Source organism: Callorhinus ursinus, unplaced genomic scaffold (assembly GCF_003265705.2).
Source record: "Callorhinus ursinus isolate GAN/ISIS: 27379988/994484 unplaced genomic scaffold, GSC_fseal_2.0 scaffold1, whole genome shotgun sequence".
Taxonomy (NCBI): Eukaryota; Metazoa; Chordata; class Mammalia; order Carnivora; family Otariidae; genus Callorhinus; species Callorhinus ursinus.
In genome coordinates, this window is record NW_027397063.1 from 38,615,472 (window position 1) to 38,639,403 (window position 23,932).

General features: G+C 38.8%; 2 protein-coding genes across 6 annotated transcripts in view; one reads left to right on the forward strand and one right to left on the reverse strand.

The window, feature by feature from the left end:
- CMSS1 (cms1 ribosomal small subunit homolog) overlaps window positions 1-23,932 on the forward strand; it is a 377,448-nt gene that overhangs the window by 10,285 nt on the left and 343,231 nt on the right. The window lies entirely within an intron of this gene.
- The window catches only part of FILIP1L (filamin A interacting protein 1 like), a 53,250-nt gene that overhangs the window by 4,363 nt on the left and 24,955 nt on the right, over window positions 1-23,932 (reverse strand). The window contains exons 1-3 of one of the 4 annotated variants that reach the window (XM_073892653.1): window positions 20,967-20,983; window positions 17,021-19,793; window positions 8,522-11,744 (exon numbers count right to left, since the gene is read on the reverse strand). In XM_073892653.1, coding sequence (XP_073748754.1) covers window positions 11,715-11,744; window positions 17,021-19,678 — 2,688 coding nt within the window. In that variant the 5' untranslated portion in view covers window positions 19,679-19,793; window positions 20,967-20,983 and the 3' untranslated portion in view covers window positions 8,522-11,714. Of the gene's footprint in view, window positions 1-8,521; window positions 11,745-12,014; window positions 13,805-17,020; window positions 19,794-20,966; window positions 20,984-23,932 lie in introns of those variants that run through there. The other 3 variants (XM_073892651.1, XM_073892650.1, XM_025873337.2) reach the window with 3 other exon arrangements.

A 23,932-nucleotide genomic window follows, 5' to 3' on the forward strand; every position in this document is an offset into this window, starting at 1 on the left:
TCAAGTTGAAGAAAAAAAATTAAGTAAAGCAATTCTGCTAACATGTGTTGAGTTTGTGGTGTGCAAGGCCCTCAACAGTAGATAGCACTAAACACAGAGATAAATTGCTTTCCGGCAATCATAGTATAGTGGGAAGCAAGAGGAGTGTCTCAAATTAATCTCAAAGCATCATGAGGTTGTCAAAGAAAGGTTAATTTCAACTGAGGGGTCTAAGAGCTTCATGAAGAAAGTAGCATTTGACTTGGACCTCTAAAGACTTAGGATTTTTAATAGCAGGAATGGGAGGGCATTCTAGAGTAAAGGAATACTTTTGGCAGCAGGATGAGGGAATATTTTTGGCAGTGTCCCTGAGATAGGAAATCAGACACAGTTGAAAAATGGAGTGACTTCAAATTAGGTTGTATTTGACAGGTGAAATGGGACTGTAGACTGGGCCTAGATGGGGAAAATTGTACCTGATTCTATAGACTGTACATGCTGGAGGGGATGGAGGGGAATAGGAAGGGAAAAGGCTGGGGGAAGACACATTATAGAGGTAGAATTGTATTAATATTTGTTCCCTGTTAATATTTGAAGAGTGAGAGAGGAGTCACAGATAGGTTGAATGATCTGGACTGGGAGAGTGGGTTGTAGAGTGTGAAAGAGTGTGATTGAGTTCACATTCACCTAAAAAATACACACTTTTCATTTATTAAGGAAAAATACTCTTGGATAAGAATACTTGTTGGTAAAGAGATGGGAAAAAGTTCTCAGCTAACTGTAGTTCTCTCATTATAATCCACAGTTGCTGGTGATGATTATTTTCTCCCTCTTTGGTTGCATCATCCTTTCTTTCCTGTGAGCTCAAAAATATAAATCTTTTGAAAATGCATTGCAGTTTTCATCATAGATTACTAATACTGTTTTTATGGGAACCCTTCTTAAATTTTCATTCTACAGAAATTTGTTTCCAGGTTTTTATTGTACTGATAAAGTGCAGTTAAGTCTCTTTATGTAAACATTTAGTTACTTAAAATGCCCTTTAACTTTTAAAGCAACCATATTTAGATTTTCAAATAAACAGTATATAGACTTAGCTAAAAATATGAGGATTGCTAGAAGAGTTTTTGGACTTTAGTATTATTGACATTTTTTTTAATACTTAATCCTAAACATAGCAAGTGAGATGTTGATACTCTGATATCAGTCTCCTCCTTATCTAGATGGTATTCCTACCTTTCAACCTGTCCTCATGGTCTCATCTTCAGTGCTGAAATGCTCATTCAACATTATTACCTCTCAAATAGGCAGAACCTTTTTTTTAATTATGTTATGTTAGTCACCATATAGTACATCATTAGTTTTTGGTGTAGTGTTTCATGATTCATTGTTTACGTATAACACCTAGTGCTCCATGCAATACGTGCCCTCCTTAATACCCATCACCAGGCTAACCCATCCCTCCCACCCCTCTTCCCTCTAGAACCCTCAGTTTGTTTCCTGGAGTCCACAGTCTCTCATGGTTCATCTCCCCCTCCACTTCCCCCCCTTCATTTTTCCCTTCCTTCCCTTAATGTCCACCATGCTGTTCCTTATGTTCCACAAATAAGTGAAACCATATGATAATTGACTTTCTCTGCTTGACTTATTTCACTTAGCTTAATCTTTTTAAAAAAAAATATAGTAAAACTCAGTGCCCAGTAAGGGTTTGATGAGATGGGCGACCATGGTGATGATTACAATAGTGGTTTGGTAGAGTGTCTCAAGATACCTAAAACTCACACTTTGTGACTCATTCATTTTATTGCTAGGAATCTTTTCCAGGAAATAATTAGAGATGTAGGCAAGGCTATTCACTTTTGCATTATTTATAACAAATGTTTACACTATATATTACACTATAATCACATGTAAGTATTATACTGTCTTGAAATGATGCTTTTGAAGATACAGGAAGATGCTTATTCAGAAATGTTAAAAGCAGGATTAAAATCTATATATGTGCTTTAACTATGTATGTTTGAAGAGAAAATACTAGGAGAAAATATACCAGTGCTGTGAGTGGGTAACTGGTTAGTGAAGTTATAGGTGTTTTTTATTTTTCTTCTATTTTCTATATTTTCTTCATTTTCTACAATAAGTATACAATTACAAAAAGCAACACTAAGTTATATTAAGAGATTAAAAAAAGAAGAAAACACTTCAGAAATCAGAACATTTATGTGCATATCAACCATATTTTCCCAAACATGAGCAGTAGCAGCTGCAACTGAAATCAGTGATTGACTAATTCAAGTTATCTGATCTTGTCACCATAGCAAATAATAGCCTTTCGAAGATGGGTTTCCGCAATGTCCTTTAACTTTGTCAAGATTTAGATTGGTTCTCCTATTGTACAAAAATCTGTTGGAATCCTATTTAAATTATAGATCCCTGGGCCTTCCCCCTAGAAATTATAATTCATTTGTCTATGGATGTGCCCAGACATCCTCAATTTTAATAAACTCTCATGGTGTTTCATCTGATGCAAGTGGTCAGCCTGCCACACTTTGAGAAACACTGCCATAGTTGAACCTCCTTTAGAAGTAAGTTTTAAGTTGTGGCATCCCTGGCTGGCTCAGTTGGTGGAGCATCGGACTCTTGAGTCCGAACTTACAACCCATTCGGGGTTGTAAGTTCAAGTCCTGCATTGGGTTTACTTAAAAATTACTTAAAAATAAAATCTTAAAGGGGCACCTGGGTGGCACCATCGATTAAGCATCCAAATCTTGGTTTCTGCTCAGGTCGTGATCTCAGGATTGTGAGATCCAGCCCCATGTGGGGCTATGGGCTCAGCGCAGAGTCCACTGGGTTTCTCTCTCCCTCTCCCTCTACCCCGCCCCCCCCCCGCACTTGCACGCTTTTCTCTTTCTCTCTTATCTCTCTAAAATAAATAAATCTTTTAAAAAAAATCTTTAAAAAGAAAAGAAAGAATAAGCTTTAAGTTTTCTTTCACCTGGAACTCTGGCCTGCCTGGGTGTGGGAGGTTCAATGGTTTTTATCAACCTGTGGGGCTTTTAAAACGCTGCAGATGTCCACATCCCTTCTGAGAACCTACTGACTCCGATTGTCTAGGAGTGTGGAATATGGGCATGTGAATTTTTAATGAGCACCGCAGGTTATTCAGAACTGAAATCCCTGTGATAAACCAATTGGTATAGGAATACAATATTGGTGGGGCTTGTTTGTTTTACACTATATTGTTATGCTTTGGTGAAGACAATGTGGCTTGGGATGATGGTCATTGGTGGGGTCAGTTGCCTGAAAGTTACTGGGCTCCCATTGTTTGTAGACCATTGATGGTGCAAGCCAATTTTGTCTTAACTGATTGCACTACATAGTTTTTACCTCTAGATGGCAGCAAAGGCTAGTCATTTTATTAGAATGGTCCTAAATGTCATTCGCCTTTTTAAAAATGATTCTATGTGTTTTTTAAATTTTTTCCTGTATGAATTTTATACTTGGACATATTTCAGTAAATGAGATATGGAGCTTTAAAATGTGTCATCTCCTGAATCATTTTTATAGAACATTATGTCAAATAGCTCCAAGAAAGTTTTGTCCAAATTTGGAGTGCATGTTGCAGGCGGAATCTATGCATATGTCTGTTTTAAGACCACACAGTAAATGTTCTACTCAGAGTTGGAGGCTCCTGGGTTCCATCAGAAAGCAGATGTCTTGGAGGAGATTAAGCTAGTTGGAAAGCTCATTCATAGAAGAAAAGAATTTTTTTTTTTAAATGTTTAACTCAGTTCAACATGGAAATTAGGATTTGGAATGGATTACAGGTCTGAGGATGCCAAATTCAGTGAGGCAGAGGCATTGGTTTTTTCTAAGGAGCAGGAGAAAGAAACGGAGTACATGTGTGGAATGTATTCACTAAATTCTTGAAATGTTGGCTTACTTGGTCCACAGTTTCTAAAAAGAAACCAAGCAATCTACAAGACTCCCAGGTTACAACAAGTCAGTAAATGATATTGAGCCTTTGTGACCAAAAGAAGTGCAGAAAGGTGAAAATGTGTTCAGTTTTATTTGACGTGTTAATTATGTAGCCCAATTTCTACTTGATGCTTGTGCTCTTTCGTATTATCATGGAGGGTAAACATCTGAAAGCATACCAGAACAAAATCAGCATTTATGGGGAAGCTGTTAGATCCTAGTTAGACAGCTGGAGTCAGGATGTTCCCTTTTCTGTAAATGAAATTAATTTTGTAAGTGCTTTGAACTTTTTGGAGATGTATTGGCAACATATTATCTAAGAAAACAGTGTTCCCTCAGGAGTGTTCCTGACTCCAAGGACTGCACAGGCCCTCAGTACACCTTTAGCTCTAGAGGTTGAAAGACTCAAGGCTCCCAAAGACCTCTTATCATTTTGATTTGTGGTTATTGGGGTTAGTGACGCAGGGTGGGGGCAGATTCAGTGCTGCCTGACTCCCTCAGGGACCCAGCTGTGTTATCAGAATAACAGTATTTTGTATTTTTATCTCTTTTTAATGGGAAAGTATATAAGTGATTATGATAGATGTGATGAAAAGGATGAAATAATAAACTGGAAAAAAAATCTTTGAAATATTATTGCCTTCATTTCTTTTGTCTTTTGTATTGTTTGGTAAATCACTACTAGTTTGTATAAAGAAAAAAATTGGAAATGACAGATAATGAATCTGGCAGATAGCCTAGAGTTTCATAAGCTGCTTTGGGTTTTTTTCTCATGATTTTCTCAGAACTTCCTCATTATACAATAAAACTTTATCACTATAGATTTTACAGTTTTATATGGTAAGAGATCCTTCAAAAGGAAACCCTATAGTTGGATTCGTTCATTCCTGTTAACCTCCTGTGAGAAAATGTTTGGTTTTAAATAGAGTTGCAGTGCTATGATTTCTACTGAAGAGTTGTCTAGTTTCTGAGGAGGTTGATGCCTTTATTTTATAATGTAATATGCTTTGTGGTTGTACCTAGTTATATCCCAGTCTCTCTGTGGTAATTACACTAACATGGGCAGTGAGGACAATCCAAGAATAAACATTGAAACACAGTTTTCAAAAATCCTTCCTAACCCAGTTACTTCCATTTTGTACCCAGACACATAGCATCACATATAGAAATAGTATGCTAAGGTAAAATATACTAACCTTGAAGTGTTGTCTTCCTTGTTTGTCTCCTTTCTTTTCCTTTTTTTTTTTAAGATTTTATTTTATTTTTTTAAAGATTTTTATTTATTTATTGAGAGAGAGAGAAACTGGTAGAGAGAGAGCATGAGAGGGAGGAAGGTCAGAGGGAGAAGCAGACTCCCTGCTGAGCAGGGAGCCCGATGCGGGACTCGATCCCAGGACTCCAGGATCATGACCTGAGCCGAAGGCAGTCGCTTAACTAACTGAGCCACCCAGGCACCCTAAGATTTTATTTTTAAATAATTTCTACAGCCAATGTGGGGCTCAAACACAACCTTGAGATCAAGAGTCGCATGCTCTACCGACTGAGCTAGCCAGGCGCCCCATCCCCTTTCTTTTTATTCATCTGTCAAATTTTTTACCTCAGGGTTTTTTTTGTTTTGTTTTGTTTTTTCTTTTTTGGTGATCATCCCACCCCTTCTTTCTCATTTCTTCATTTGCACCCATTTAAGTTTTTTCAGTTGTTCACAGGCTTACATTTTACAACAGCCTTGGGTTAGCAGTTAGAGCAGAAGCTGTAATGCCAAATAGACTTGGGTCTGCATTCTGGTTCTGGCACCAACTAGCTGTGTGTCCTCAGGCAAGCCATTTAGCTATTCAGGCTTCAGTTTCCTCATCTGTAATACTTATCTGGGTATTAGAGTATTACTTTAATGTTCTTTGGGGAGTAGGAAAGACCCTGGCCCATCAAAGTTCCAGATAAGTGTTTGTTGTTACTAATGTGAACGAAATGAACTTCGTCTTTTTCCTTATATTTGTGCTTAAGATGCGTATTTCTTGATTATAGGCATAACTTATTTTCTTTGGTTATTTCATCTTCCTTGTTTTTCTGCTCTACCTTCTCCTATTAATTATCGGAGACATGTTAGTGAGCATGGGAGTTGAGGAGCTGACCAAGCAGTACTGTGTTTACTGGGCCAAGTTTCTAAGCAATTCTGACCCAGAAAAGGATCTCTCCACACAACCTTTTCCTTCTTTATCCTACTTGGTCTGGTCATTGTCTTTCTTTTTTTAGAGTACCTGAAAACATACTATTTTCTACTTTTTTCTCTTTTCCTATCTTTTAATTGAAAAATGAAATGAAGTCCTTTGGCCCTGACATTCAGTCTATGAAAAGAACAAATGCAAGCCAGCTATGGCCACCAGGTATGTTGTTAGCCTTTGTTGAACACCTACTACCAGCGGTATTTAAGTTCTGGGTAATGTAGTGCAGTGGTTCTTAAACTTTATAAGCCCAAGAATGAACCAGGCAGATTGTTTAAATGCGGAGTTCCTGCATTGGTTTTCATAGGTCTAGGCATGTGGAAATCTGTGGAGTCCTGAGTGATTTTTATAAAGGTGATCAGTGACTGCATTTGAGAAATGTTGATATTAAGAGTTTCAAAAAATAAATAAATGATAGTGGATTCTTGCTCTCAAGAGATTGTAGTATAGTATACGAGAGATTATAAAAAAGAGGTAAAATAAAGTCCTATAATAGAGGTACAAACAGAAGTATTTTGGAAACTCGGAGGAAGATGGGCATTTGAGATAGGAGTAAGATTTCAAAAGGAGGAACAAAGTGAGAAGCTTATTCTAGCTCTAGGAACAGCATGAGCAAGGTGCAAGGCAAGAAAGCTCAATGGTATGTGGGAGGATGGTCAGTACTGTGTTCTGGTTAGGATACAGGGATTGTCCAGTTTCAAAGGGAGTTGAGGCAAGAGATCGAGGCCTGATAGAAAGTTTGGAATTTGGATACTCAGTAATGTAAGTGTGAAGTAAGTGCTATTTTTGGTGGTGGTGGGGTGGAGAGGACTGGAGAATTGCCATGATTAGGAAGGTGTTGTAGAAAGATCACTAGCAACATGAGTGAAGATTGGATTAGAAATGTGAGGGGTTGAATGCAATAGATTAACTACCTTACACTACCATCCGTACTGAGGTCTGGATTTGGGGAGTCGTAGCCAAATAAAAGGGGGAGGGCAGAGAAAGAAATACCAGGGCAGTGTGGCTGACTAGATCTGGGGAGTAAGCAGAAAAGTGGAGAATGGCTCCCAGATGTTGAACCTTGGAACAAGGAAGGTAGTGGACCATCATCAGAAGTAAGACAAAGAGCAACCCAAAAGGAGCAGTGCAGTGGGGTGTGGGCACATTCTAAGTTTGAAGTGTAGGTGGACCTTCCATGTGGAACTGTTTGGTAGGCATTGAAAACTTGGGAGATCTTGCTTTGAGAATCATCATGAGAGAAATTGTTGATACCATTCAAGTGGTTGAGAACCCAAGGGGAAAATGTAATTCTTTTCACCTGCCAATCTCTTCTTCTACGACTGATAATTCTACGTTCCTTTCCCCGAGCCTGAGAAGTGAGTTTTATTGGGCCCTATTCTGTGCCCACATGTCCACCCCACCCGCCGCCCTGCCACAAGGCCACCAATCTTACTGATAAGAGTACAGCTAGTTCTGAGAGCAGCCCCCTACTAGAGGCATTTCTTCCCAGTTCTTGAACGATGCGTAGTGATTGAATCGTTATCCAGGCACTGATTTCTATCAGGGGAAAGGAATTCCTGTCCCCGTCCTCCAGTGACCAGGCTGGCCCCTCTGCCATTGTGTCTGGACTGAGCAGAACAGATTACATAAACTTATATTCTGTGGGAGGATCTGCCAGTCCTTGGCACAGGGGCATTCAGTAATTACAGGATGCCCCCCTTACCCCCAGAGCACATTTCCTTCCTCATTGGCAGTCTGAGAAAACCTGGATTAGGGCCATAGTTGATAGGTTGGCCTAAAAAAATAGTAATAATTGTCCATTGTTCTCCTTAGTCCTCTCATTACCCTTCTTAGAAGCTAAAATTAGTGGCCCTGGCATTTATATTTCCTAAAATTTTTATAATACATATGTATTATTCTTATAATCAGAGAAAAGTTTTATATAACAAGAATTGTGTTGCTTATGCCTGTCACTATGAGAGATGTCCTCCTTCTTCACTGAGATCCTTACTCATTGACCCCCTCCTTGTTACCCTGAAGGGATTGTTAGGTGTTTTAATGTTTCTTATGTTATGGGCCTTTAGTTAATTTTTAGTTAACTTCTCTTTCTATAAAACTAATTTTCTGAAGCCTGATATCAGTGAATTCAGGTAAGAACACCATTAAAAGGCAAAGAACAGAAAAGGGATAGCTTTTTTTTTTTTTAAGAGAAGGAGAAAAGCAGTCAACTCACTAATAATGAAGAATAGTAATTTGTTCTTGAGGAATTGTTGTGAGTTGTTTAAAGAGTGGTTGCATTGAAGCAAGTGTTTTTATGCATTTGTTTACGAGAGATAACATTGAAGACCGACTTGACGACTTTCTCTAAAATGTCAATTTTATTTGTGATGTTTCCTTGGTTTACAGTTATTTCATCCTGAATTGGAAGCAGAATTTAGAGACTGACAGGGTTGAAACCTAACACTTTCCCCCCTGAGCTCGAAAGATAAACAGTGCTACTGCTGCTTCTTTTTTTTCTTTTAAGGTGATTTTGGGACCATCATTCTTTCCTTTTAAGATAATGGTGTTGCTTGAGAAGTGGAAATCCTGAATTAAGGAATACCATCCTGGAAGATTTTCTGGTCTTCTGCAGAGGCAGAAGTCCCTAAGTTGCTGGTGCTTGTCTTTATGGTGGCTAGAATTTAATCCTTTGATTGTCTTTTCTGGAGGTGTTGGGTCACTATCAGGACTATCAAGGCACTACTTACTTTTGAGCTTTGATATGCATGGTCGTGTTGTTCCCTCTGTGGATCATTTTTATTCACTTCTGTTGTTGTGCTCTCCAGCCACCTCTGAGCCAATCAGGTACCTCATACTCCAAGCTCATTCTGCATGCCTGGCATTTTCCTGATGATGAGGAATTGTGCTTCTCCTTGGTCTTGCTTTCTCCCGTGTCCTATCCACAGCACATCCCCAAGTCCATCTTCCCCATGCCTGCCCATTTATGTGGGGCATGGCCTCTCAACATTATCTCTTATTCCCCAAACAGTAACCTCAGGGAGATGGGAGGAGTTGGAAGGGGAGCCTTCCAACCCTCTGGACTGTAGTGATGATCATGGAAGGTTTCAGAAAAGGTAGGGCTTGAGCCAGACTTTTCAGTGTGAGTCACTTGATGAGAGAAGAGAAAATTATCCATGTAGAGCAGTGGGGAGGAGGTAGGGGAAAGTCCTGTGTATATTTAGGGGCATTCCAAGTGTTCTGGCTAAAGTGGGAGACTTTTGAGATAAGAGTGAGTACAGGGATGTAACGTTAGGCAACCTGTCTATGCCCTTAAGTAATGGGAGAGGTTCAAAAGCAATTTATTATGCTTTCCACTTGTACTGTGGTAGCTTCTCAGTATGTTTCTCTGGAAAGAGAATGGGACGATATAAGTAGATTTGTGTTATGACATCTCGTTTTTGTCACATACTAACAGAACAACCTGAAGAAATTTTCCTTACATCTCAGAATTAAAATTTTTTTATCTCTAAAATTGTGAAGATACCTACTTTATAGGGTTGTTGTGAAATAAGTGTATAAAGTATTAGTTGTTTCCATTATCTCACTTCTCTGAAGTGAGACAGAATGCTCCCTAGCACTATATTCGAGGCCCTTCACAGTCCAACAGGACTGGGCCCTTAAGCCTTAACCCTGCCCCAGCCATCTCAGTTGCAGCCACACTGCACTGCTCATTGTTCCTTGAACATTGTTTTTTTCCTCTCCTACCTGCCCTCACACCTCTGCTCTTGTGGGCACCTCCCTGGAACTCCTTTTGTCCTCTCTTTATCCTACTCTTCCTCATCTCTCATCTATTTCTGAAACCTAACCCCTGAACCTGCCCCCAGAGTAACGTGCTCCTCCTCCAAATTCCTGTAGTACTTATTATCTAAGAATTCCTTCTCTGTGTTATGCTGTTAATTACCTTTTAAGGTAATCCTCAACTCCCACCCTAGATTCTAAATCTTAGACTTGCATAACTGCCTTGCACAGCAATGAGTAATATTAGGTACTTCATAAATATTTGTTGGTTCATTCTTGTAGCTGATTTGTTGAAGAATGAAGAATGCTTGTATTCTAATAGAAGACATTTGTGCCTCTGGTGGTTATAAGCTACTACAGAGGGAATTGAAACTTCTCAGAGAGGACTCTTTGGAAAGGTCTAGACAGTAAAGGGTTATCTCTTAAGTTCTTAGGAATCCTCCTGAAACCCTTTTCACCCACTAAGGCAAGGGTGATTGGTTCTCTAGACTTTTCTTTCTTCTCTTGAAGGCATGTGAGAAATGGAAAGCTCATCTGAAAGCTCAAGTTTGTAATGTGGTATTGAAAGAAACAAAGGTACAGCATATTAACCCAAATATAAATGTCAAATACACACATGCTTTGGGCCAATCTGTCAAATTAGTAGAAACAACTAAAGTCTTCAGTGCAGATTTTTAAAGTTGCTTTGAGGCTTATGTTTAGTCAGACTCAAGATTTTCATCTTTACATACCAGACATAAGACTTTTCAAATGAGCTGTTAAATTTTTCCCACAGCAAGTCCTGTAAAAGAGGAACTGGCTCATAGAGTTAGTCAGTCCATCTCCCTAATGCAGTGGTTCTCAAATGGAGGTGATTTTACCCCTAGAGAACATATGGCTATGTCAGGAGCCATTTTTGTTTGTCACAGTTGGGGGATGCTGCTTGGCATCTAGTGGGTAGAAGCCAAGAATGCTCCTAGACATCCTAGAGTGCACAGGACATCATTCCCCAACAAAGAATCATCAGATCCAAACTATCAATAGTCCTGAGGTTGAGAAAGTTTGCTCTAAAAAGAAAAGAGCTGATATGTTGAAGATTAAAAGGCTGATTCATAGAATTTTAAAGAAACACATCATTAGTGACCATCTAGTAGTTAGGACACCTGCAAGTGGGAAAATGAGGAAGAAGAAATTTAATTTCTGAAAGGAAACTCATGCAGATAATCGGTTTATTTATGCCCAACCTTATTTCCCAAAGGAATTTTTAGCAATTTAAAAAGGGTGTCAAGACATGGAGAAAATTCAGAAATCATTGGAAGTTAGAACTAGATATGATCTTAGAGATCACCAAGTCCAGTTCTCTTTATTTCACAAAAATTAAATGACTTTTCTAGGGCCCCAGAGCTGACTGGGAAGGGCATGAACTGGAACCTGATCTTGTTTGCTGGCTTCAAATGTTCCCTCCCACCCCGTTAAGTCCACTTCTCTAAATCTTTCCTTGGCCTATTTCAAGCCTCAATTGCTCTGTGAAGCCTTGATTAATCTACTGTTTAGTCCTGCTTAATCTCTAGTTTACTGTATGAATTTAGTTTGCACTTGACTAAATGTTATCTAATACTCTTTTGTTTCTTGTCTCCTTCCTTTCAAGGGCAGTGAATCTTTTCTCTCCATACCTGCCCCAGTGTCGGTAGAAGACAGGTAGTTCAGTGGATGTCATGATCAGTGGATTAACCAGTTGTGTCCATGTGGTGCTTTGAAGAGAAGACACCGTGCATGTCACTGAGACATATGAGTGGCATGTCAGTGAACCCATTCCACCTTTCCAGAGGCCTAAGGAATGCAAAGTGAAACAGCCTTTGTAGATTTGTAGGGCCTGTATACATTGTTAGTTATGCAAAGATGACTAGGCTTTCAAAAGCAAAATAGAACTCAGAGGCAAAAAAAATCCTAGATAACGTTACAAAAATATCATACAGGACCATTTGACTATGGGAGAAAAGGAAAATTACTAAAATAGGAAAACTTAAAAAGCTTTCAAAAACTGCCTTAATCAAATTTTATTTCTCTTGATCAATAATTTTATTAAAAAAACAAGTGAAATTTTAAAATGAAGCTACAAGTAAAGATTATTCCTAGGATAGCTGACTGTAGCCTAGAGTACATTTTTATGGCACCATTTTAAGTGTAAAAACTAGTGTCCTGATGGAATGTTGACAGATTTATATGTGCTACCATATGAACAGTGTTAAAGTTCATTAGCAAATGATAAAGTACTTAGAAGTGTTGGCCAATTAACTGGCTGGACTCCCTAAGGATTCTGTGCCCTACAGTGTTGCCTTTGGGGGATGCCTGCTCTGATTAATTTCACTGCACAGTGGAAGGGTCCATCAGTTGGAAAGGAAAAGATTTGGAGTTTAAATGAAAATGAATTTAAGGGAGTTTAAGATTGGGGACTTTATTGAACCACTTATCTTCCTTGCTCTTTTCTTGGCATTTGCTCCACTGTGGCCTAAGGTGAATGGAGTCCTTTGTTTTGGTTCATCCAAACTGCTCTCTTTAATGTGTGTTCTGGACTATTCCCAAGAAATGCTGTAGGGTTATTGAGAGCCTGGGATCTGAGGGAGAAACAGCTTGTAGGTGTCAGACAGCCTGCTACTGCTCAGCTAAAAATTCAGGCATCTATGCTTTGCTACAGTTGTAAAACTAGGAACCTTCCCACCCTATAAAGCGATAGTTTTTATTAAGCTTTTCTTCTGAATAAAAAGAAAACCTGGGGAATGAGCTTTCTATGTGTCATGCCAGCCACTAGAGGGCAGAATAGTCACACTTCCTTGGACAGGTGTAATTCATTCTGATAGAGCAGGACTACCGTCAGAACACATTTGCTAATGTTTATCAATGTAGGAATTTCTTAAACAGTGAAATTCCTACTTTAGAGTGCATACTAATCAGCAGAGTAATTTGTTAAAGGTGCAGCTTCCTGGGTCCTACCCTTGGAGATTCCTATACATGTATGTTGGATTTTACTTTGAGAAACACAGGATCTTAATGTTTTGGGCATGCATTTTTGCCTGATTATGTTTTCTTTTAGGATTGCAAAGCAAAATGACTTTTGGAGGGAAAAACAATAACAGAAACCAAGGTATAGGGAAATTAGAATGTTGTTAATTTAAAGATCTTTCCCTGCCTTTGTCTTCTAAGTTTCAGAGGAGACTCACTGTAAAGATTCAGAATCAAAGAAGCTACCAAAAATATGTTTTTGTCTGGAGTTCTCCGTCAGTCAGTAAAGATCATTAAATCCTTAGGCTTCAATTCTAAGAATTTTTTAATGAAATATCCCTTTTATGACCATCTTATAGTACAACCTACTTTTTATCCTTTGGGTGACATGAAGACCTATGTCCTAATGTCTTGGCGTTGTGAAGTATAGTTGTAGAGACCTTCTGAGTAGATTTATGTAATCCTGTCATCATCTTGAACAAATAGAGACCTTCCTTTATATGTACAGATCCAACTATAGTAATGCACATTGTCCTAGTAAGGGTGATGATTTTATTTTTGCCATTGCCCCCAGGGAAGAGGCAACCTCGGAGTTTTGCCACTGTTCTTAAAAAGACAGAAGAGTATGGAAAATCGTTTAAATCTATGGTAGGATGCTGCAGCTTAAAAAATTAAAGAGATAGGGGAACTGAGTAAAATGAAAATTGGTTCTGAAGCTGGGACTTCAGATGAAATGAAAGGAAGGTATTTTATCAGATGTATATAAAAACTGTCTTCTGTGAGTCTCTCATGGGTCTCCTTTTTCCAAGAAAACAAACTTCCACCCTTACATATCTCATGAAGATTTTCCAGTGTGACTTTCTTCCTCCTTCCTGGCTTTCAAGGTTCTTCTGTGATTATATAAAAATGAAAAAGAAAGTTCTATAACCTTTGAAACATACACACGGTTATAAAAATTTAATTTTGAGGGGCACTTGGGTGGCTCAGTCAGTTAAGCATCTGCCTTCGGCTCAGGTCACAATCCCAGGGTCCTGCTCAGCAGGGAGTTTGCTTCTCCCTTTCCCTCTCCCCCTGCCTTTTTTTTTTTTTTAAGATATTATTTATTTATTTGACAGGGAGACAGCGAGAGAGGGAACACAAGCAGGGGGAGAGGGAGAGGGAGAAGCAGGCCTCCCGCTGAGCAGGGAGCCTGATGCGGCGCTCGATCCCAGGACCCTGGGACCATGACCTGAGTCGAAGGCAGACGCTTAACGACTGAGCCACCCAGGCACCCTCCCTCTCCCCCTGCTTGTGCACGCACTGTCTCTCTCTCTGTAAAATAAAATATTTAGGAAAAAAATAAATAAAAATTTAACTTTGAAATTGAGGACTAAAAGTCTAGAATGTGTGAATGGGAAAATGCTCTTTTTTAATGTATGATTTTATGGAAAGGGACAGATGCTTTTTTTTTTCAGAAATGATGCTGTCTTTACCATAAATTTTAATTAGTAACACTTTTAATAATCTATGTTATTAATATGACAGTGTTCCTAAATTCTGATGGTGATGTGAATTATTATACTGAAGTTTTCCTCCCAGTAGAAGAACCTCTAAAAGAGGTTCAGTTCCTTGAAAGTCCAGTAAACTTTTAGTAACGTTAATCACTTGGGATGCCTATTTGTAGTAAATATCTAGAGCAGATGATGAAATGAGAATTTGTGCATTATAATCATGGAGCACAGATCCTATGGTGTTAACTTTATTGTAGAGAATTGTTCTGGCTCACATGAGAAATTGAACCCTTACAAAAGGGATGGACTATTCAAGAGCCCAGAGCTTTTCAAACTCTGTTAGTTACAGGTGTGCCAGGAATGGATGTCCCCTCAGCAGATGGGGCAACATATTTTCTCTCTGGGCCATTACGTGACAAAAGTTGGGAAGCGCTGCGAAGACTTTGTTCTTTCGTTCTTTCTACTTTCTGTCACACTCAACATGTTATGTGTACCCTCTCTTGATAATATCTAAAAAAGCATCTTAGGCAGTAGCATTATCAATGTCTACTTTGAAAAATGTAAAATTAAGTATGTAGTTTCTTCTAAAGTTCTAGCCCAAGGTGACTTAAGAATAAAAATAGTTTTGGGGTGCCTGGGTGGCTCAGTTGGTTAAGCATCTGCCTTCAGCCCAGGTCCTAATCTCAGGGTCCTAGGATAGAGCCCTGCATCAGGCTCCCTACTGAGCAGGGAGCCTGTTTCTCTCTCTCCCTCTGCCTCCCTCCAGCCCCTGCTCCTCGTTCTCTCTCTCTTTCTCAAATAAATAAAATCTTTAAAAATAAATAAATAAATAAAAATAGTTTTGAAAAACATTTAGACCATCATGTATTTTGTAACACAGTTGGGTCACTGCCAATTCCCAAGATAAATGTGTTTAAACAGAAGCTTTCTCATTCATCACCAGCCTCAGCTTTTATCCAAATTTATTTAATGATGATGCAAGCCCACAGCATTGGTGTTGCCGTTCATCACCATGGAAGTGTTTCTGTCAACAAATACTCGCTTTGCTATCATGAAATTGATTTTGCAGGGAAAAGGAGGATAATCATGGAAGATTTCTTTTACTTCTAAAGATCTTCACAGTTTGCCTGGGTGTCTAAATGAATTGTGTTTAAAATCAGCAGCTGACAGTAAAATTGACCAAACTAAATTAACAATTATGAGGTTGGAAAGGGGAAACTGATAATGAGCTATTTTGTCTGATTTTTTTTTTTTAATTCAACTTGGGGACCAGATTTGTAATTTAAAATGGTCCTCTGAAAACTGTTGTTCTCTGCTATGGAAATATAGATCATTTTCAAAGAGTCCTATAATGTAAGTATCAGAATTCTTAGAATGCTTTGGCTAAATTTTTCTCACTTATCTTGTAAATGGCATAACAATAATCACAGAAGAAATTTTCCTCAACTAACATAATGTATGATTTTTTTTTTTTAAATATGCCTTTTCTGTAACTTGTGTTTGAAACTATCTTTGGCTTCTATTTGCTTGTTTAGAGGTGGGGGGAAAATGCAATTACATTGTAAGCTTCTGAATATAGCCAATTTATAAGCAAGATAGGAAGCACCTACCTTAAATAATCCAAACTATTTTGGGATCCAGATAGGAAAAAAAAACAAGAATGACATTTTTGCTTTGAAGCAGTGTTCAAGAGCATATATCATAGTGGCTAATTTCAGGTTTGGATGCAAACACATATGTTTTATGAGGGTTTTCGCCTATAGTAGAAATACAGTCAACTCTTGATTGTCAAGGTAACTTGTGTTTTCAAATGTGCTTTTTCTGGCTTCCTGTCACATTTCATTTTTACTTTCACCATCAGCTCATATGTGCTTATTAAAAGCAAATTACTTAGTTTTATTCACTTAGTGTCAATAAACATTTATTAAGTTCTCAATATGTGCTAAGCACTTTGCTGGGCACCAAGGATACTGATACATCTCAAGCAGGAAGTTAAGTTTGCTCCTGAGAGATCTTACAGTTCACTTTAAAAACAAAGAGACATAAATTTTATTTATTTGAGCCACTTCCTCTTCCTCTAATAACATGTGATCAGAAGTTGACTGTAAATGGGAAGTGGGAAGTAGGTCCTACTTGTTTTTAAGGAAGAATTAATAGACCTTGTGAACAGGAAGTAAAATTCTATTATACATGCAAAAATATAATACAAAATGACCAAAAAAAAAAAATTCAGCAAGCAATGGTAAAAATAACAAATTATTTACTGCTTTAAAATGTTAAAGTATTTCATCAAGACAAGTTGCAGTGAAATTAATGTGAGTTATGGCAAATGAAATACATAAAGATGTATTTATACAAGTGCAGACTAAATATTTTCCATACAGGTATGTAAATGAAAAGATATACAGTAAGTGCACACTTGGTATGACTATTGCAGGCAACACTTAGTTAGTTTCAGATACTCTTGGATAGTTCATGCACAAACCTTCCCAAAGTACAAGTTCAATCAGTCTTTTGGGGGATGTGGAGGGATAATTAAAAAGGATTGAGTTCCTTGCAAAAATAGCACTATAGACCGGATGAGGGTGAGAGTCGTCAGTTATATATATTACTTACTGTAATTTGTGATTGTCGAGGAAGAGGTGTGGCTGTTGGTGTAATAGTAATACTGCTGGTGACTTTATTGGTTGTTTTGTTTAGGGCCCCATTAGTTAAGCCTTGAGTTCGGTTATCCTGTGGTGGTGTTGAAGGGCTGGCAGGTCTCACGGGGCTGGCTACAGCTTGCATGTAAGGACTTCCTAAGTGAATGTGGATTTTATTATCCTCAGTAGTTATCACACTTGAACTGTTGCTGTTTGAACGTTGAAACTGCCATGATGACTGGCGGTCAGGGGAGACTCTGAAAATCGCATGCTTGGCACTGATTTCTATCGGCTCTGGGGAACGTCCCTGCTCAGGAGAGCCTGCTGAACCAGTCACAGCCAAAACCTGAATAGGTGACATTGTCCTTTCTGGAGTTACAGAACCACAAGACTCTGGGGTCTGCGCTCTGGCAAAGGTTGCCATGGTAATTGGGGACATACTTTGCTCTAAATTCATGAGGCCTTCAGAAGTTTTGGATTTCACTGGTGTTATGGAGGCATTTTGGAGGATGGTTATCCTTTGCTTTGGGGTGCCACAGTTTGGTATCACCGCAGTGCTTGTGTAAGAGTGAGGACTTTCTGTAGTCGGACTTGTGATTTCAAGAGTGGCTGTGTTTTGGACATGGTCTGGAGTAACTTTTATATGAAGTGGCTGTCCAGGCATGTGGCTTAGGACTAGATCTCCAGGTTGCATGAAGTTGCCATTGGGTTTAGTTTGTATTTTTCCATTCTGAGGATAGCTCTCCTTAGATTTCATCCAAGGAATCCATAGTTTCCTGTTAACAGGACAGGGAGTAGATGAATTGCACTTGAAGGATAGTACAGATTCCTCATCATTAGGTTCCTCATCCTGGTCCTCACTCTCCTCATACAACTGACCGTTGACGACTGCTCGTTCCAGAGGAATAAGACTCTTATAATCAGGTGGCTCATTGTCTGCTACTTCTGTCTGAACTTCTTTAGAAAATACTTGAGGGTCAGAGATGATTCTTCCATTGAGACTAGGCCGGAGGCTCTTACTAAAATGCCGATACCTCTCTAACTCTTTAGTTAGATTTTCAATCTCTCTTCCTAAATCTCTGTTCCTGTTTTCTTGTTGATTGAGTTTCTTTTGCAGAACTGAATGATCTCCCTGGAGATGACATATTAGGTCCTCAGTTGCCTTGTATTCATGAATTTTCTCTTTCAGTGCATCCACTTCTCTTGAGAGGTGCCCTGATTTAGCTTCTTCTTCTTGAAGCCTTTTGAAAAGCCATTGTTCATGGCTGGACTCTGTCTTTTCTGCTAACTTGTACTTGTTAAGTTCCATTTTAACATGTTCCAGCTCTTCAGATAAAAATTGAGCTTTATCTCGTTCATTAGCATACCTTTGTTCTAGAGTCTCATACTCATCTTCTGTTTTCATAAGGTCATCCTCAATGGCTTTCATATCCTTTAATTTCAGTCTCAGTCTTTCCACTTCTTGAGAGAGCTCTTTAATCTTATTGTTTTCTTGGTGTAATGCTGTTGTAGACTTACTAGAATCTTGATTTAATTTGTTTTTTAGAACATCTTTCTCAATTGCTTCCAATGACTGAAGTCTATTTTTCAGCATATTAACTTTGGACAGGAGATCATTTCCTTTTTCTTCTTCTGCTTTCAGTTTGTTCTTTAGATCATCTCTCTCCTTGGTGACACTGTACATTTTTTCTTCCACATCAGTTTTGGATTTCAGTGCCCTTTTTGTTTCCTCAATTAGCTTCTCAGTAACTGTTGTCACTTTATTTTGCTCCATTTGAAGCTGAGAAGAAGCAGCTTGTAACTTATCTTCAGTTTGCTTTAATTTTTCACTCATTGTTCTCCTTTCATCTACCAGCATCACAGTTAATGTTTTCAGTTTAGTTAAGTCCTCTTTAAGGGTGAATTCTGTCTTTTCCAGCCGACTTTCAATGGCTTCTAGCTCTTTGATCCTTACTTTTAAACTCTCTAGTTCTTGAGACAACTGCTTTGTGGTCATTCTTTCTTTTTCTAAATTGCATTTCAGAGAGTAACATTCTTGTTTGCTTTTGTTGAAGGCATCTTCTAATTTGTCCAGAGCCATAATTCTTTTATTGAGTTTTTCAACCTCGAGTTTGAAGTCTTTACTCTGTGATGTTTCCTTTTCAAGCCTCTTATTGAGATCTCTGCACTGCTCCTCCATTTTTATGAGTTCTTCGTCCTTCCCTTCCATTTCTAGCACACGTTTCCTGAGCTCCTCCACCTCAGCCATGATACCGCAGTTTCCATATTCTCCCTTGTTGATTTTTTCTTTTATATCTTGCAGCTCCTCTTCTGCTTTTCGTAAAGACCTGTTTGTCTCTTCTAACTCATCAATTTGCCGGCTGAGTGCTGCCAGCTTTTGTCGAAGCTGGCGATTTTGGCTGTCCTCGTTGGTGAGCTTTGCCATAATTGTTTCTTGGTTCTGGTGAAACTTTGTGGTCTGTGTTTGCAGTTCTTTCTCTAATCTGGTTGCCTTCTGCTCTTCTTCCTGAACTCGGGTTTCAGCGAGGTCTAGTTTAGCATATGTTTCCTTTGCATTTGTGGTTAGGTCTTGGATTTTCTGTCTTTGAAGGGCAAGCTGTGCTGTCAGCCTTTGTTGTTCGTCCACCACCATCAAAGCAAAAGACTTCAGTTTGGTCAGCTCCTCTTTCAGGGCAGTGACCCTTTTTTCCTTTTCTTGCTCCTTCTTCTCCTGGGACTTGGTTTCTTGGTCAATCAGCTTCTTTAATCTGAAAAATACAAGAGTGTGTTCTATTTTGTGATTGGTGCTTCAGCAACTTATCAACTGTGACTAAACATTTGTGTAATTTAAAAAAATTGATTAGCTATACAGAATATGGAAAGGAATTCCTGAATTTGATTGGAGGAGAGAATCTTGGTAAACAGTTATCTTGCTTTTTTGCTTTCACTACTCCCTCTCCCCCCACCCCTTGTTGATTGGTAATAGTTGTAGTTCACCAGGAGCCTTAGTGGAAGAGTAAAGGTAAAAAATAGTTGGTTTAAATTGCTTGTGTAACAGAACCCATAGACAGTCTAGCCTGAAAGCTGGAAAAACAAGAGTTTCAAGGTGACCTGGCTTCAATATTGGCCCTACTCTACCAGCTAATTAACCTGGGCAGTTATTTAACATCCTTGAGCTTCAGTTTCCTGATATGAAAAATGGAGACAATAATTGTATTATCTCAGTGGCCATTTGTGAAAATTAAATGAGATAATTCGTCTAAGATTCTCATAGTGCTGGCACATAGTAAGCATTTGGTAAGTGTTAGTTATTGTTGTTGTCCTTTCTTATTAATGTGGCTGTGGTTACATTTATAAAATATTTTGCAGGGCACTGGGTGGCTCAGTCAGTTAAGAAGCTGCCTTCGGCTCAGGTCACGATCCCACAGGGTCCTGGGATCAAGCCCCATGTTGGGCTCCCTGCTCAGAGGAGAGCCTGTTTCTCCCTCTCCCTCTGCCTGCCTCTCTGCCAACTTGTGCTCTCTCTCTCTCTCTGTCAAATAAACAAAATCTTTAAAAAAATGTTTTGCTTGAACCATTATAATATGTGGCACATTAAGTTTGTCCACAATTTCTTGATTCTTGGGAGCCTGGATGGCTCAGTCGTTAAGCGTATGCCTTTGGTTCAGGTCATGGTCCCTGGGTCCTGGAATTGAGCCACACATTGGGCTCCCTGTTCGGCGGGAAGCCTGCTTCTCCCTCTCCCACTGCCCCTGCTTGTGTTCCCTCTCTCGCTGTCTCTCTCTCTCTGTCAAATAAAATCTTTAAAAAAAAATTCTTGATTCTTAATTGAGATAAAATTCTATTCACGTTGCTTAGAAGTTACACACTTCACTGATGGACTTTTCTGCCAATTAAAACTTGGTTTACACTAGCATAACATTGTGCCAGGAATCACTCACCTCACATATATCTTTATCCCCATAGTGGACTGGCAGTTGAATGAGGAGAATTGAGAGGCATCTGAAGGGGTTTAGAGTTTTCATAACGTACAGCAAGAGCACAGGTTTTAATAGGAAAGAGTTTATTGATTAGAGTCAGATGCTAGAAATGATGGAAGAAAAACTATCAGGAACATGATGATTCTATTATAATGTTACTTTTTTCTTTAATGTTTTAAATTTGTTGGCATAAAAGGATGTCTATTTACATGTAATATAAATTATCTCTTCCACACACTTTTCTCCTCAGCAGTGAGGTCATAGCTTTAAATTTGTGGCACTCTTAATTACATTGGGAATGGGCTGATTATAGAGGATATAATTACAGCTTTGAATATTGTTATACAGAAACTAAAATAGAATGGAATTCCTGAAGAATTGAACTAAAGGACTTGTTATGGGTGAAAAGTTTGTTTTCTGATCAAGCAGAGAGAGGTCATAATATTTTACTATATCTTTTCTATTAGGAATGAGTTACTTACCCAATGCATGTCTTTGATCCTTACCATAAGACTTTCTTTTTGAAAGTTGCTTAAGGATTTGTAAGGACATTTTAAAAGGAAACTAATTTGAAAGAGTCTTCTTGGAAAAGTCTTTCTTGAGATCCTAATCTGCTCTTTTCCTTAATTACACTACATAAGACGAGCATGTTTAAAATAACAGTATAATGTAAGAATTCCCAATTTTTTTTTGGGGGGGAGGATCCACTTTATTTTCTCCTGTTTTGAGAACCTGACAGGAGGCTGGTCCAAGGGCTGCAGCCTGTGAAGCTCTAAAGAAGCTGAGCTGGATGCTGGGGTGGAGTTGATGATGATCTCATCCACAGGCTTGGCAAGAGGCTTGCCCATGGCCTCTGGCCCTTTCCCACTCCCTATTTGAGACACCTGAGAAGAGAAAGATGGCGTCTCCTTCCTGAATGGTCATGAGACTTCACAAACCACTGGTAGATACGTCCACAGGCAAACTGCTTTGGTGGTGAAATAGTTACAAAAACTTTGGCAAAGTGTTTCTTCCTCCCACCTTAGCATTAGAATCATATTTTTTTAAAAGATTTTATTTATTTATTTGACAGAGACACAGCGAGAGAGGGAACATAAGCAGGGGGAGTGGGAGAGGGAGAAGCAGGCTTCCCGCTGAGCAGGGAGCCCGATACGGGGCTCGATCCCAGGACCCTGGGATCATGACCTGAGCCGAAGGCAGACACTTAACGACTGAGCCACCCAGGCGCCCCTAGAATCATATGTAACAACGCTCTGAGCATAACTGCAGTGAAATATTTTCCCCTCTCTACATCACAGTTCTTAGAGTTTTATTAGAGAACAGTTTCACAAAAACTTTTCAGGATTTGTTTTCAACTTATTAAGTAATACCATGTGCCATTTCATTTTCAGGAAAAGGACATGTATTTTCTTAGGATATAAAAGAAGGAAAATTATTTTGCAGTGTAATGAAAAAAGCATTAAAATTGAATGGTGATTAGTGAATCTTGGCAGAGCTATAACTGGCAAAAAAAGATTTTGAAGAAGTTTAAATTGTTTCCATTGTGTTCATTGTTTTTGGCAGCAAGCATTGGATGCATCTTTTTCATCATGGTTGCAAGGTCATGTATCTTTTTGATGGTTTCTAGAAATCAGCTGGCATCCCTTTCTGTTCCCAAGCCCCCATCCTACAAGGTAGGCACATAAAACTGGCAATTTGAATACATTTGCTCTCAGTAATTCCTTACTACTTATTTCCTAACAACCTGCTATTTCCCTGGGCCAGTCCCATGAGCACACGATAAGACAGTCAACAGGCTAGTCAGGTAAGGCCTGTCAGGGAGGAAAATAGTTTATATGCAGAAAGAGTTACACTCCCAACCATCAACTCAGGAGCTTAAGGCAAGCAACCAGTGAGAACTGAGTATAGGAGAGAGGCCCTAACAGAACCTTCTCAGAGCCAGTGGGTGTCTGTAATGCTATTACACACTATGTGTGTGTGTGTGTGTGTATGTGTGAGAGAGAGAGAGGCTGATTATACTACTGAAGTGGAATTAGCACTTCTGGTATAGTCAGGGGGCTTACCCTAAATCATTCCCTATTTCTTGCCTTATATCAAGAAGGTTGAGTTTGAGTTTGAGGTTAGTTTACGGACTTGAAGAAAGGCATTTCTATGCAAAGTTAGCAGGTCCTTATAGGATTTGAAGCTGCAAGCCTGGCTTGTACACAGTGCCCTAAATAAGGAAACTGATTGTCATACTGCTAATTACTAATGTAGGGATTTGTGTGTATGTGTGTGTGTGTGTGTGTGTGTGTGTGTGTCTTTTCTTTTTTCAAATGTATATGAATGTGTTCAGCAAATATTTGCTGTAGACTGTATTTTAGTCACTTGAGGTCCATAATCACGTATCTAAAACTTTTGAAGCCAAATGTTTTCAAAATTATAGTTTTTCAGATTTTAGAAAGGCAGTAAGGAGCATCTATCATATATAACAGTTCCAGCAAGGCCTGTGGCACCACCTCCTTAAGCAAACCTCTGAATACTTCTGCAGTGAACCATGTGAATAGTTACACTAAGTGGGATAATTAAGATAATGAATAGCCTCACCTCTGTTCAGGCTTTGCTGCCAGATGATGAGTTCAGATAAGAAGTTCAGCCACAATTTAGAAAAGAATATTGCATAGTTCTTAGATTTTTGAAAATTGCAGACAAGGGATTGTGGATGTGGAAAATGAAGGTATAGATTATTGGTGTCTTTTGGTAAGGAGGGAATGGAATTGAGGGTCCTATGCCTGCTTTCTTCTTCAGTTGGACTGGGTTTTAAATGAAATAGCACCTTAATTTTCTGTCTCCATTATTTTTCTTTGCATAGTAACAGGTTTTAGGCAGTGATGCTGACTGATTTTATATGCTAATATGGATTATCATTGACTCTGGGTTTGCTAGCA